Source organism: Phyllobates terribilis, unplaced genomic scaffold (assembly GCF_046119375.1).
Source record: "Phyllobates terribilis strain yellow unplaced genomic scaffold, ASM4611937v1 Scaffold_2__4_contigs__length_985480577, whole genome shotgun sequence".
NCBI classification, from domain to species: domain Eukaryota; kingdom Metazoa; phylum Chordata; class Amphibia; order Anura; family Dendrobatidae; genus Phyllobates; species Phyllobates terribilis.
The window spans coordinates 388,737,752-388,753,677 of NW_027362762.1; the positions used below are offsets into that span (position 1 = coordinate 388,737,752).

General features: G+C 47.4%; 1 protein-coding gene across 1 annotated transcript in view; it reads right to left on the bottom strand.

The window, feature by feature from the left end:
• The window catches only part of CYBB (cytochrome b-245 beta chain), a 95,075-nt gene that overhangs the window by 11,098 nt on the left and 68,051 nt on the right, over positions 1-15,926 (bottom strand). The window contains exon 11 of the mRNA XM_073664837.1: positions 1,940-2,086. Coding sequence (XP_073520938.1) covers positions 1,940-2,086 — 147 coding nt within the window. The remainder of the gene's footprint in view (positions 1-1,939; positions 2,087-15,926) is intronic.

The window sequence follows — 15,926 nt, forward strand, 5'->3', positions numbered from 1 at the left end:
CAGGCTGCTTGTCCACTATGCGTTTTTTAAGCGTTTCCGCAGTGGCAATTCCGCTGCAGAAGCGCTTAAAAAACGCTTGGCAGAAGGTCTGCCATGTTCCCCAATGATAATCCGCATGTGCTGTGCACATGCTGCGGAAATTTCCGCTGCGGATTATCATTGCGGAAAAATCCGCAGCACTACCAATTATTTTGTGGAAGTGCTGCGTTTTCGCCGCCACTGACTTGCATTGTAACGCATGGAATCCACATCACTGCATCTGTACATGCGGATTCCATGCGTTTCAATGTGCGGATGGTACCCGGGTTTAGAGAAGAGGAGACTCTTCTCCGGACCCGGGTACCATAGTACCTGTAAAAAAAAGAATAAAATAAAAAATAAATATTATACTTACCTTCTGATGGCCCCTGGTGTCTTTATACGATGCATCTTGGCTTGCCGGCAGCTCGTGGTGGACTCAAGGACCTGTGGTGACATCATTTAGTCATGTGACGGGTCACGCGACCGCTGACGTCGGCAGGTCCTTTAGTCTACCGTAAGCTGCCAGCAAGCCAGGACAAAGACACCGGGGGCCATCAGAAGGTAAGTATAATATTTATTTTTTATTTTTTACCATTCTTTCAGTCACACTATATAAATCCATGCCGGATGCATGGATTTATATAGTGTGACCAAGTTGTCAAGCACTTTCCAAGTGATGCTAAAGTCGCTTGGAAAGTGGTTGACAACCCGCATGCGTAAATGCATGCAAAAACGCTTCACTCCCGCTTGTCCCTGGCAGGAAAAATGCATGTACAATCCGCATGTACAATCCGCATGTACAATCCGCATGTGTTTTTTTCTGCCAGGGAGATGCAGAAACACTCAGGAAAAAATCCGGAGCATTTCTGCATCGTGGGCACATAGCCTTATGCTATCGACATGATATCAGCACTACAGACAATAACAGACATCAGGAGCAGCGGCAGTGACTGCTAGACCCAGAGAGGGTGAGTAAAGCACAGTTTGTTTGTTTTTAATAAGAAACTGCAACAAGGGGATAAAGACCTTCCAAAAACATTTTAAGGGGGTTCTCCAAGATTTTAATAAAATGACTCCTGTAACGCAATTCAATGGCAGCCAGTCCTAGTCACATGTCAGGAATGGCTGTAGTCTGAAGAAATACAACTAACGAGACCTGTATCTCAACAGACAGAAGAGCAGTATTGTAAGTGAGCCAAGGAGAAGGGCTGTGAAATCAATAGAAGTATATTTTTGCCTCAGAAAACTGAGCACAAAGGATTTTTTCTCAAGCCTCAGTCCTTCATAAACAGCCCAAGAAGGAGAAGATTTATTTCTTCTCCTGTCACACCCCCTCTACGGCAGCTCACCGGTATGTGTACTTACAATACAGCTCCTCCTCTATAATTTAAGACACAGGTCTTGAGAATGGTGTTTCTACAGATTGCAGGAGGTCCTGACACATGACTAGGATGGACTGCTGTTTGCATTATGTGACGGTGGACATTTTGCTACATTTTTGGAAAACCTTCTTAAGCTATAGCCTAGTGATAGCATTCAATCTATCATCCAATGATTGAAATGTACCTTTAATCTACATATAATTTACAACAATTGTGTCCAAATAGACAATGACATTCAGAGAAGCAATAAATTTCTTATGTTAGATCACCAGGCTGATCTGCTTACTTCAAAACAGTTGGTTCCTGGTTTAATGTTCCTGTCAGTGCCCTTTTGTATTGAAATACTCATTGGCAAATCTTGGTCTTCCCTTGTCTTCTAGACAACATCTACAAAAAGTAGGCCGCATACTGAAAAAGCTTGGCACATGTTCTAAGTGCAGATAAACCTATTATGCGGTTGAACATTTTCAAATTGTAGAATATTTTTTCGTTCTTCCTAAAAACTAAAAAAATAGAAAATAAAGTATGTTCCTTGCCTGATTTTCATCCCAGCCAGTGAGATAAATGTTGTAGCTGAGGAAATCGGCATTATTCCGTTCTTGCATTTGATTCTCTAATGATTGGAGCAAATCTGCAAACCATTCAAATGCTTGTGTGTCACGGCACAACCAGTAGAAATAGATCTGAAAAAATGAACAGAAACAAGGTAAGAGTTTTCCTCTATTTTAGCATACAAGATTGTTGGAGAAAAAAACTGTTTACGGATTTTTTTTGCTAATTATAGGATTTTACACTGAAACAATTTCACATAAAAACAACTGCTTTGTCCTATTGTGACTTAAATTTCTATAAATTTTGCATTACGTTCACCTTTCATTCACATAACCATAAATTACTAAACCTAATAGATCCTGTGCCTTTCGGTAATAAAAGTATTTTGTAGTACATTCTAGTGTATTTCGCTTTGCCACTAAATATTTATGCCAGCTCACTAATGGACAAGAAGGCGCAGTGAATTGCCTTCATACAATATACAGTTCGGAGTCATAGTGCAGCCAATTAAGACCAGCCATAACGCAGAAGGGAACCACTGGAAACAAATGTCCCCAACAGTCATTCATGGCACAGATATGAAGATGAATAGCGTTAAAAGACAGAAAGTGCTTTTAGCAGAAATGGCTAAACCCTGAATAATGGACACCAAGCCATGGGGAGCTATTTAAACATAATGTACAGCTCAAACAAAAAGGGAGGCAATGCCCTTATTTGCAAAGAGTGCAAAAACCTGAAACAAAAACCTTAAGAGGTGAACTGGAATATAAGTTGGCATGCATGCAACGTGTAGGCACATGTTCACACTGGACACTAAACAGACATAACCGAAGATTAAAGAAAATGTGCAAATACCCTGCAGTAAATAAATAGCAATAGTGCAAGAAAATAACATAGAGTACTTAGTTAACATAACTTTGATTAGAAATATGTAAAAGACATCCCAATGCGTCAAGATGACTCTGTTCTGGATGATCTTAAACTCTAGTATTCAAACCTTCCCTAATAGGGTCACCTTGATGTGGTGGAATGGCTTTTGAGTTTTTTTGATCAAAATTATGTTAACTAAGTACCCTATATTATTTTCATGCACTATTGCTATTTATTTATTTATTGCAGGGTATTTTCTCTTTTTTAATCTTAAGTTTTGTCTGTTTAGTGGCCAAAGTGCACATGTGCCTACACGTTCAATGCATACTAACTTATATTCCAGTTCATCTCTTTAGGTTAATATAACTACACAGTCAGGACCTATTCAAAGCAAAATATCATTTTGAAAAGCCCTTAAAGGGGTGGTCCAATACCTATGATACGCCTTATAAATATGTATGTTTAAGCTCTAGACACTTTTATAATTTTCTTTATTATAAAATTCCCAACCCTTCTCCCTATCCTACTAATTTCTATTATATCTATCATTTTTTTGTTACTTACTACCAAAGCTTCTGTCCCATCATCTTCTGATGATGTCTTGTTTCAAGGGGGTGATGGAATCTGACTGCAGCTTCAGCAGCCGTCACGACACTTCATCTGCGCCCGCTGCCTGCATCTTCATGGGCTGCCGCCACACTTCTGTCCCCGCCGCGTGTATCTTCAATGGCTGCCAACACCCTGCTTCTGACACCACTGTCTCTCTCCGTGAAATGAGATGTCATCAGGGGAGGTGACAGAAGCAGGTGTCACTCAGCCTGCTTCTTTCACCACCCACTGATGACGATTTGTTTGTAGGAGGAAATAGAAGTAGTGAGGCGACACTGCTGTCACTCACCCTGCTTCTATCAGGTCCCCTGATGAGGTTCCCTGATTTTCCGGGAAATAAATGGTGGCATCAGAAGTACAGACTGTAGTGGCAGCCCTTGAAAATGCGGGTGTTGGGGACAGAAGTATGGCAGCTGCAAATGAAGATGCTGGTGGTGGACACAGATGAAGTATGCAGGTGGCTTCTGAAGTCATTTCTCCATCGCCTCCCCTGAATCAGAACATTATTAGGGGACAGCAATGACAAAGCTGTGGTATGTGACCTTTAATGGAAAGTGTGAACGGAAGGAAAAATAGAAAGACTGCAAATGACAGTGAAAATGTCATACCTTAAATATGATTGAATCTTTCAAAGAGAAGCATAACTAAAATAATAATCCCATAGCGATATGGTTCACAAATAATTGTGCTAAAAAGTGTTCAAATAATACCAATATAGTAGTAACAGTCCAATATGATACCCAAATAATACTGCTGTCCAGGCAGCAGTACCAGACCTACAGTGGGGAAAATAAGTATTTGATACATTACTGATTTTACAAGTTTTCCCACCTACAAAGAATGGAGAGGTCTGTAATTTTTATCGTAGGTACACTTCAACTGTGAGAGACAGAATCTAAAACTAAAAACCAGAAAATCACATTGTATGATTTTTAAACAATTAAATAGTATTTTATTGCATGAAATAAGTATTTGATCACCTACCAACCAATAAGAATTCTGGCTCTCACAGACCTGTTCATTTTTCTTTAAGAGACCCTCCTACTCTGCACTCATTATCTGTATTAATTGCACCTGTTTAAACTTGTTAACTGCATAAAAGACACCTCTCCACACACTCAATCATTCACACTCAAACCTCTCCACCATGGCCAAGAACAAAGAACTCTCTAAGTGTGGCGCCCAACTGCGATTGGTAACACAGATCCTAGAAGGGTGCATTACTGGAATTCTCCACAAGAGGCCCCCATAAACATTCACACATCTCCACCTTCCACCTCAGACCAGCAGAGGGAGCCCGTTAAGGATATAAATAGGGAAGGTGGAGCTAGGCAGTTCAGTTCCTGCAGAGTGAGACACAGAAACAGGTCAGTCTGCAGTGGAGCTCAGTCTAGTCTGCAGTCTAGCCAGAACAGAGTTCCTGCTCACAGCCAGAGAGGGACAGAGTTCTCAGTTCGGTTCCTGCAGAAGTCTGTCTGCAGAGGTAGGCCAAGCTAGATTCAAGCAGCTCAAGTAAGTGAGCTTAAGGTGTGCCGACGCATGTAAGAGCGGTGAAGAGCAGCAAGCTGCCGTTAGTGTGAGTAGCCTAGTGAGGGCCCAAGCGTGGCCGAAGGCGAGTGGAAAGTGAGTAGCAGTGGGGGGCAGAGGAGCTTACCCAGCTCACCCCGAAACATATACCGGACACCGGGTCCGAGCTTACAGGGATCTCTATGACCCAGTAAGGCATAACCGGAATCCCTGGAGAACTACAGGTCCCAGGTTCACCAGAGAGCTGATACGTAACAGAGCCAGGAGACTGGGAACGTGCACTCCAAGAGAAGGCCCTACCACAATGTCAGCCGGTGCAGGACAGAGATAAAGTTAGGCCTAGCTCCAGGCAGGACAGAAACTTACTACGCAGAGGCAAGAAACAGGAGGCCCTACACCCGCTCATTGGGGAGGATCCTGATATGCACCCTTCACCCTACAGTGCTCCTGGATGTGCCTGAATTACCACCAGTAAAAGGCACTGAAGTGACTACCGTGTCCGTCCCCGTTCTTGCTCTGACCCGGGTGGGTCTCGCCTGTCCTGCATCCCCATCTCCGTACGCTGCCCTGAGGCCTAGCTCCACCTGTGGGGAGCTATATCATCGAGCTGCCTTATCACCGGCCTCAGTGGACTGCCGCAGCGCTGGTGATTCTCACCAGAAACCACAGGTGGCGTCACGAACTTTCATAAAATTCACAAACAATCCCCTTTAAAAAGCTGACCCCAGGGTACGGGCCCGGGACCCGCCAACCGCGACATCCTCAAGGCCAGGCAAAGGCCCGGGTACCGAGTCGTCCCCATCCCCCTGGGCGAGTCATCTTTCCTGGCTTCACGAACAGGATCGCGTGCCCGCTGCAACGACGGAGTGTTATGCCCGTTGCCACCGGGTACTGTGCGCCTTTAATTAAAAACTGTGTACATTAAACAGTGGTGAAGATTGCCGCCATTGTTGGGCCGCCGATCGAGAAGAAGGGCGTAACTGCGGGAAACTGAGGGGCGTACCTGCAAAAGCGCGGACACGCCCACGCCTCGATGTCAAACCAGGAAGCCCCAGGTCCTGGAAGGAGCGTCGTTGAACGCTCTGACGTAGGACGCAAGCGACGCAAGGTCATGAAAGAGACCGTCACCTGCGGAGCTGCGGCCTACTGGAAGAAAAGAAAAAGAAGGTAGGCCACGGTTCGCTAGGGAGGCGTCAGAATGTCCGAGGAACAGCACGGCCCTGGAATACCGGTTAACGACCCTGATGTTCAACCCGCGCCCAACACCGGGCAGGCCGAGGTGGCCGCTCCACCAGCAGCGCCTGTAACCCCTGTCATTCCCATAACTCTACCGTACATTCCTGGAGCAAAGTGGCTCCCCCAGTACAACGGCAAACCAGATACCCTGTCTGGATTCTAACGGAAGATATGCGGTATCATGGACATGTACTCTATGACAGGCAGGCAGAGGGCCGCTGTTGTATTAGGACAAATGACTGGTGCTGCGGACCGGGAAGTGGAAACATGGTCGGCCGCAGACCAGGAGTCAGTGTCCGCAATCTTTAAAAAGCTACAGACTGTTTTTGAGGATCATACTGAGGCGGACCTCCGGATGAGGTTCTACAACTGTTCCCAACAGCCGGAGGACAATGTTCGGGACTATGCCTGGCGTCTACAAGGGGCCCTGCGGGCTCTAAAACAGGTTAGTCCGACCAGCATCGAAAATGAAAACAAAATGCTGAAGGAACAGTTTGTCCGGGGACTGGGGTCTCCAGAGGAGAGCAGGACTGTGCGTTGGTGGTCCTTAGATCATCCAGATGCTACCTTTGACAATCTTAAGGACATGGCTATAAAAGGACTGCAGCCCCTGGAAACAAATGTTTCCAGGGTGGGGCTACCCCAGTGCTTGCTACACCCACCTTGTCCCCAGTGGCTGCTGAAGCCAAGGTTCCAGCAACGCCCCCTAGAGAGCTGGACAGTTTGCACACTGAAGTGCACCAGTTGAGCAAAACCCTGACCACTGTGCTGAGTGCCCTGCAGCTGCGGACGGAGCCCGAGGAAGGAGGGAAAATCCTGTTAGCCGATAGCCCTGAGGATGTCCCATGGATGCGAAGGAGGAGGAGGACAACACCACCCTCTACGAGGATCAGTGACCAGCGCAGTCCACAGAAGGACCCTACCTGCTACCGCTGGCGCAAGACCGGACACACCGCCCAGAATTGTCCTTTAAACGAGAAAACCCTGGGGCCGAGGGACAACACCCAGGAGAAACTCAGCCAGGCCCATCAGACTGGTACAACAGGTTCGTCGGAGGAAGACCTTTCCTGTCCATTGTGCTGGACGGCATCCCGATGCATGCTCTGCTGGACACAGGATCTCAGGTAACCATAATGCTTGATGTCCTCTGCAAGAGGTTCTGGTCCATGGACGACCTAAGCCCGCCAGCTCCAAATCTTTCTGTTTATGCCTCAAATGGACTCCCCCTTAACCTAATAGGGGTTAGGAACGTGACAGTAAAGGTGGGGAGAGTGGAGCTGAAGGACCAGGGACTAATTGTAGTAGAGACTAATCCTGATGATACCAATCCGTATATGGTACTAGGCACTAACATTGTTGGTAACTGTTTGGGAGAAGTTGTGTTCTTGCTCCAACAGATAGCTGACACGGCCAGACCAGGACAGAGGAGGGCGCTGCAGAAGGAGATCCGAGTCCTGATGCACCAACAGCAAGTAAGTTTAACAGATGGTGAAATCGGTAATGTGCGGGTGACGGACCCCATACCCATTGTGATCCCCCCAATGAGTGAAATGCTTATCTGGTGTAGAGCTGCTATAGGTCTTAGAGGACAGAGCTACCAGGCGGTAGTAGAACCCCTTTGCTCCGAGCACAGACCCACGCTCTTAACCGCCAGAGGAGTGGTAGATGTACGCAATGGGAGGGTGCCCGTCCATCTTCTCAACTGTGGGGAAGATGAGGTCAGATTGCCATGTTATGCCACTGTTGCCAAATTACATGCTGTAAATAACAACTGCATTCACAAGGCGGAGTCATTAACCTCACCAGACGAAGTGGAGGATGATGACCCTACAACCCAGGTGGAGGATTGGTGTCAACAGCTCCATGTTGCGACAGACACCACTCCTGCCCATCAGAAACAGGGTGTACACCGGGTGGTTCAAGAATACTCGCAGGTGTTCAGTAAACATCCACTTGACTTCGGGAGGATTAAGGGGGTTCAACATCATATCCCCACAGGTGACCATTCACCCATCAAAGAACGTTACAGGCCTATACCACCAGCTCACTACCAGAAGGCTAAGGAAATGTTGCACGACATGAGAAAGGCGGGGGTAGTAAGGGATAGTAGTAGTCCCTGGGCAGCTCCCTTAGTGCTAGTTAGGAAAAAGGACGGGAGCATGAGAATGTGTGTAGATTACCGACAAGTAAATTGCATTACACATAAAGATGCATACCCTTTACCACTTATAGAGGAGTCCCTAGCTGCCTTAAAGTCTGCAAATTACTTTTCCACCCTTGACCTCACTAGTGGGTACTGGCAAGTAGATGTGGCTGAGGAGGATCGGGAGAAGACGGCCTTCACCACCCCAATGGGACTCTGCGAGTTCAACAGTATGCCGTTTGGACTCTGCAATGCCCCTGGAACGTTCCAGAGATTGATGGAGTGCTGCCTGGGATACTGCAACTTCGAGACTGTGTTACTATACCTGGATGACGTGATAGTGTACTCCAAAACGTATGAGGACCACTTGAAGCACCTGGCAGAGGTATTTGAGTCACTGTCCTGGTACGGGATGAAGTTGAAAGCGTGGAAAGACGTTAAACCCCCTGCCTCACCACAGCTGGAAAGAGACCCAGGACAGTGACCTGGTTGTCAGCCACATCAAGGAGCTGATAACCCAAGAAGGTTCCTCCCTGGAAAAAGAAGCGTCTCTGCAAGCAAAGCAGCTGTGGAATGAGAGCAGCCGGCTGTTTATCTACCGTGAGAAGCTGTGCCGGAGGTACATCAATCCCAAGACCCACGAGATGGTATGGCAGATAGTGGTCCCCAAGACAGACATCCAGATGGTGTTGGAGGCCTACCATGACCAGGCGGGGCACTTTGGCTGGAAAAAGCTTGAAACCCTGCTGAAGTGTCGCTTCTACTGGGTGGGAATGCGCAGCTCCATTGAGAGGTGGTGCAGAGACTGTGGACCCTGTGGCCTCAGAAGAAAAGACTACAGCAGCCAGAAGGCACCCCTGCAACCCATCAAGTCGACTCGACCCCTTGAGATCGTGGTCCTGGACCATGTCAAGTTGTCTCCCAGCAGGTCAGGGTACTCTTATGCTCTGACCATGGTGGATCACTACTCACGTTTCCTGGTGGTCGCCCCCGTCAAAGACCTGACGGCAGAGACAGCAGCAAAGACGTTCCAAGCGTATTTCTGTAGACCCCATGGTTATCCTGAGCAGGTGTTGACGGACCAAGGCCCGGCCTTTGAGGCTGAGTTGTTCAAGGAGTTCTGCCATCTATACGGGTGTAAGAAGATAAGAACTACACCATACCACCCACAAACCAATGGTTTCTGTGAGAAGATGAATAACATCATCATCGACCTGCTAAAGAATATACCACTTGAGGAGAGAAATCAGTGGCCAGACCTACTACCTGACCTAGTAGATCTGTACAATCACATACCAGTAAGTTCCACCAACTGTACTCTGGCATATCTCATGCGAGCAAGGCCAGGAAAGCTGCCCATGGACCTGGAGCTTGGTGTTGTAGAACCAGAAGCAGATGTGACCACTGAGGACTGGGACACGACCAGACAGGAGCAATACAGAAGAGTACAAGCCTGTGTTGAAGACAGTCTCACTCGGGTGAGGGACAAGCAGGAAGCTCAATACAACAGAGGTGCCCAAGCAGAACCCTTCACACATGGTGAAGTAGTACTAAAAAAGAAAAGAAGAAACCACAAACTTGATGACCAGAGGGAGAGGGAACCCTACACTGTGTTGAATTCAAGATTTGATTATAAGAAGACCTGCATAATTAGAAGAGACGGAGGAAGGACGACTGAAACAGTATCCAGGGATCACCTAAAGTTGTGTCCAGATCTGCTAAAACCCCAAGAGGAAGTGCCTCTCGTTATCCCGGAGGAGCCTAAAGAAGCAGTAATACACACTGACTTAGGAGATTTCCAGGCAGATGGGCCCCAATTAGGAGGAGCAGTAATCATCCCTGTAATCACCTTCTACCCACAGCAAGAAGAGCCTGTAAGTGCTGAAGAGGAGCCAGCTCAAGAAGAATCCCCAGACGAAGGATCCCTGGTAGGAGAAGAGCAAAATGGCCCAGCCAATGGTGAACTTGTCAGTCCTGTAGAGAGGTCAATGCAGCCTTGTAGCCCCTCCACACCTAGTACTGACACATTGGGAGGTAGAGCACCTATTAGTGCCTCACGCATTCCAGTACCACGCAGGTCCACGCGTAGTACTAAAGGTCAACCCCCTGTCAGGTATAATCAGTAAGATAGCTAAACTCTGAAAAGTGTAGAGTTACCCCTAGGGTATTGAACTGTATTTCTGTGTGTTTTCATGCATATGTATATTATTTTGTGCTTTGCTTTATTACTGAACAGTTTAAGTGATATGGACATCTTCCTTTGTTACATACAGAACTTTGTGGCTGAGGACTGTGTGCAGCCCAAAAACTATTTATTGTATATAATTGCGCTCCCTGGAGTGTCCCTTTTAGGTGACCTCAGAAGTAAAACCTGTCTGGAGTGGCTCTACTGGAGGTCCAACTCGGGATCTTCATGCCCTGCAGCCACCCCAGGGCCTACGTTGAGGGTTTGGGACAGGTCCCTCAAACCACCAAGTACTCTACCCTGTGAGATGGACATCCTGTCTGGGAACCTCACCATAAGAGACTTGAATTCTGAGGACGCTTTGTACCTATTTATGTTATTATGCAACGTTTAAGAAATATGCCTCCCATAAAGGGAAGAGTTATTGTATTGTTAATGTTTACTATTGTTGTTTTAAAATGTACTTCAGCCCGGGAGTGCTGAGCTTTGCTAGGGGGGAATGTGGCACCCAGCTGCGCTTGGTACCACAGATCCTAGAAGGGTGCATTACTGGAATCCTCCACAAGAGGCCCCCATAAACATTCACACATCTCCACCTTCCACCTCAGACCAGCAGAGGGAGCCCGTTAAGGATATAAATAGGGAAGGTGGAGCTAGGCAGTTCAGTTCCTGCAGAGTGAGACACAGAAACAGGTCAGTCTGCAGTGGAGCTCAGTCTAGTCTGCAGTCTAGCCAGAACAGAGTTCCTGCTCACAGCCAGAGAGGGACAGAGTTCTCAGTTCGGTTCCTGCAGAAGTCTGTCTGCAGAGGTAGGCCAAGCTAGATTCAAGCAGCTCAAGTAAGTGAGCTTAAGGTGTGCCGACGCCTGTAAGAGCGGTGAAGAGCAGCAAGCTGCCGTTAGTGTGAGTAGCCTAGTGAGGGCCCGAGCGTGGCCAAAGGCGAGTGGAAAGTGAGTAGCAGTGGGGGGCAGAGGAGCTTACCCAGCTCACCCCGAAACATATACCGGACACCGGGTCCGAGCTTACCGGGATCTCTACGACCCAGTAAGGCATAACCGGAATCCCTGGAGAACTACAGGTCCCAGGTTCACCAGAGAGCTGATACGTAACAGAGCCAGGAGACACATAGGACCCGTAAACTGGGAGCGTGCACTCCAAGAGAAGGCCCTACCACAACGTCAGCCGGTGCAGGACAGAGATAAAGTTAGGCCTAGCTCCAGGCAGGTCAGAAACTTACTACGCAGAGGCAAGAAACAGGAGGCCCTACACACGCTCATTGGAGAGGATCCTGATATGCACCCTTCACCCTACAGTGCTCCGGGATGTGCCTGAATTACCACCAGTAAAAGGTACTGAAGTGACTACCGTGTCCGTCCCCGTTCTTGCTCTGACCCGGGTGGGTCTCGCCTGTCCTGCATCCCCTTCTCCGTACGCTGCCCTGAGGCCTATCTTCAGCTGTGGGGAGCTATATCATTGAGCTGCCTTATCACCGGCCTCAGTGGACTGCCGCAGCGCTGGTGATTCTCATCAGAAACCACAGGTGGCATCACGAACTTTCATAAAATTCACAAACAATCCCTTTTTAAAAGCTGACCCCAGGGTACGGGCCCGGGAGCCGACCACCGCGACATCCTCAAGGCCAGGCAAAGGCCCGGGTACCGAGTCATCCCCATCCCCCTGGGCAAGTCATAAGTACACTAGGGATAAATTTGTAAACCTGTTCAAGGCTGGAGTAGACTACAGGACAATAGGCAAGCAGCTTGTTGAGAGGGCAACAACTGTTGGCACAATTATTAGAAAACGGAAGAAACACAAGATGACTGTCACTCCTCCTTGCTCTGGGGCTCCATGCAAGGTCTCGCTTCGTGGCGTAAGGATGATTCTGAGAAAGGTCATAAATCAGCCCAGAACTACATGGGAGGACCTGGTCAATGACCTGAAGAGAGCTGGAACCACACTTTCAAACATTAATGTTAGTAACACACTACGTCGTAATGGATTAAAATCCTGCAGGGCATTCAAGGTCCCCCTGCTAATGCCAGCACATGTCCAGGCCCATTTGAAAATGATCCAGAGGAGGCATGGGAGAAGGTCAGATGAGACCAAAAAATAACTTTTTGGTATCAACTCTACTCGCCGTGTTTGGCGGAAGAAGGATGAATACAACCCATGGACACCATCCCAGCCGTGAACCATGGTGAGGGAAACATCATACTTTGGGGGTGCTTTTCTGCAAAGGGGACAGGACAACTGCACTCTATGGAAGGGAGGATGGATGGGGTCATGTATCGCGAGATTTTGGTCAATAACATCCTTCTCTCAGTAAGAGCATTGAAGACGGGTCGTGTCTGGGTCTCCCAGCATGGCAATGACCCGAAACACACAGCCAGGGCAACTAAAGAGTGGCTCCGCAAGAAGCATTTCAAAGTCCTGAAGTGGCCTAGCCAGTCTCCAGACCTGAACCAAATAGAAAATCTTTGGAGGGAGCTGAAACTCAATGTTACCCAGCGACAGCCCCGAAACCTGAAAGATCTGGAGGTGTGGGCCAAAATCCCTGCTGCAGTGTGTGTAAACTTGGTCAAGAACTACAGGAAATGTCTGACCTCTGTAACTGCAAACAAAGGTTTTTGTACTAAATATTAATTTCAATTTTTCTATTGTATAAATACTTATTTCAATAAAATGCTAATTAATTATGTAAAAATTTATACAATGTGATTTTCTGATTTTTATTTTTAGATTCTGTCTCTCACAGTTGAACTGTACCTATGAAAAGATGGAAACACATTGCAAGCTTTCAAGACTACTCGGGTCTCTTCATCAGGCATAGAATAACACAAAATCTAAAGAGTCACATATTTATGCACAACAGGACACAGAAATAATGCAATAAATGAGACAAGTGACGTGAAGCAGAACTATCATTATAGAAGAGGGATAAACGGTTGCAGCAGTAAATATTGGAACAGTTCATAGATAAGGAGTGTGAAAGTTTTATTGTCCTGTGATTGAGGTCTGGTCCATGATTGTGATGCCCCCACATTGTCTGAGCACATTTCTTAGTTGATATAGAAAGACATAAATCCATGTGACACATTCATGAGTTTGTACCCCCAGACTCTTCTGTCTCTCTGAGATTTCAATTTACCTTTTAATACTAATAATTTCATGTCCATGGTGCCGCAATTAGGGATACAAAAATGTTTGGCCACAGGTAGATCTATTCCTTTTTCTTTTATTGTGTGGTGATGAGAATTAGGAAGTTCTAAGTTTTTGCCCTTGATCACCGGCATACAGACCCCCAGGTTGACATTTTGTATATATAATTAAGTACACTACATTAGATGTAATGCAGCTGAATGTACCTGGGATCTTGTAGTCCTGATGTGAGTTGGGGATCTTTATCTTGTAGGTGGTCATTATAAATGGGCAGGTTTGTAAAATCCTCAGACCCCAATCTTAATATTTTTCTATCTACTGGCTAACACGGTACAAAGATATTTATTTTTCCTGTTGCTTGAACAAAGGATTTTATCTGTCATGATTGAGCGAACTAGCTGATCACTGGGACTAAATACAAGGTATCCCCAAAATTATTTTTGTGACCTGTAGAAGTGACAATCATACTCTTCTAGCTTAGAAATCAGGCTGGAGCTTGCCACACGTTATACAGCCTGCTGGCAATATTCTCAGAAGCTTCACCATATCTCTCTGTGACAATCTCATTCTATCTCAGCACACAGTCTCTCAGTTCCTGATTAAAGCTTTCTCTGATAACAATGCAGTGCCATAGTATGAACGGCAATCCTGCATACTCCTGATGTACCATCCCCTAACGCTCATGTACCAGTCTTCTTGTTTTACTTGCAAACCTATTCACTCATTATGCAGACTCCCTCTGTCTCCCCTCGTGGGTTTTCATCTTCACCAGACACATGCTGGACTCACAGGAATTAAGCCCTTGTTTGTCTACTCTGGTGGAAGTCTACACCCTCTATTTGTAATGGTGGTATGAAAATGTAGGTGGGTTACTCTCACCGACAATGGAGTACTGACAGCGGTACAGACTGAAGCTTCTTGTTTGCTACTCTGTGACCTTCTCTATAGCTCTGTGATAGTACATCATACATGACAAGCACTACACACTTCTATCTAGCAGACGCTCTCTTATGGGTTTCATAGCTCTCCTTGATATTCCCCAGTGCTTTACATACAATTTCAGCACAGTCCCCATTGAGGCTCACAATCTAGATTCCCAATCAATATGTCTTTGGAGTGTGGGAGAAAATCGGAGAGCCCTGAGGAAACCCACACAAACATAGGGAGAACATACAAACTCCTTGCAGATGTTGTCCTTGGTGGAATTTGAACCCAGGACACTAGTGCTGCAAAGCAAATGTGCTAACCACTGAGCCACCATGTTGCCCATGTAACATCCATATCTGTACTCTCCCCTCCCATTTCTGCTTATGCTCTGCTTCATTACGGGTGAAATGGGGCAACAATAAAGCAATTCTGTTTAGCATTAAACTCCTAGCACCCTGCTTCTAGTTGCCAGTGACGCACCCCTGGGCCTGTGTCGCGCAGCGTTGCGCACGCGGGAGCTTACCCGGATTCGGATCTGTTGAGGGTTGTAGTCTCGTGGCGGTGACCCGGTCCGTGCCCAGGGAGTCAGACTAAGTGGCGCTGTATTAGCGGTAGATGTTGGACGACTACGCCACCCGTTGAATGCAGCTTTGGAGCTGCCGCTGCAGAGCAGACCGCTGAGGCCGGTGGAAGGATGGTGCAGCGGGGATGGTATAACCCCCAACGGGAGGGGTATGGCCTCAGGGCAGCCGACGTGGATGATGGGGGTAGCAGGAACCACTCGGAGACGGTACGGTGTAGTTCAGGGTCTTTACTGGTGACAAAGATAGACCCTCCCGGAGTACTGGCTAGCGATTGGGGCCTGGTCAGTCCTTGAGCAGATGGGATCTCCCCTGGCCAGGCGGAGTTGTAGGCCTCCCAAACTAACTGTACTCTTCTGGCTACCTTGCTAGAGGCGGGTATAAGTAGCCCACGTCCCTGAGTGTACCGTGTGGTGCTCACCCGTATGGCCGGTGACTCGGGGCCTTCTAGTAGCTTCCGCTCCACGACGGCGGTGCTGGTCCCATGCGTGTGACCGTGCCTTCGGGTTTCTTGGCCAGAGGACCTGAAATCCCCTGCCTGACGGATTCTGCTGCTGGGTAGGAGTTAGTCCCCACAGCCTCGGACTCCGGGTCCGGTAAGAAATCTTCTCAGTCAGGGCAAACTCTGCAGCTGCCAGCCCCTGACTCCTTGTAGTACTGCTCCCACAGAGCTCCTGATGTTCTTTTCCTATATCTGCTTCTCTGTCTCTACTTCTTCTCTACTCCTGGCATGGC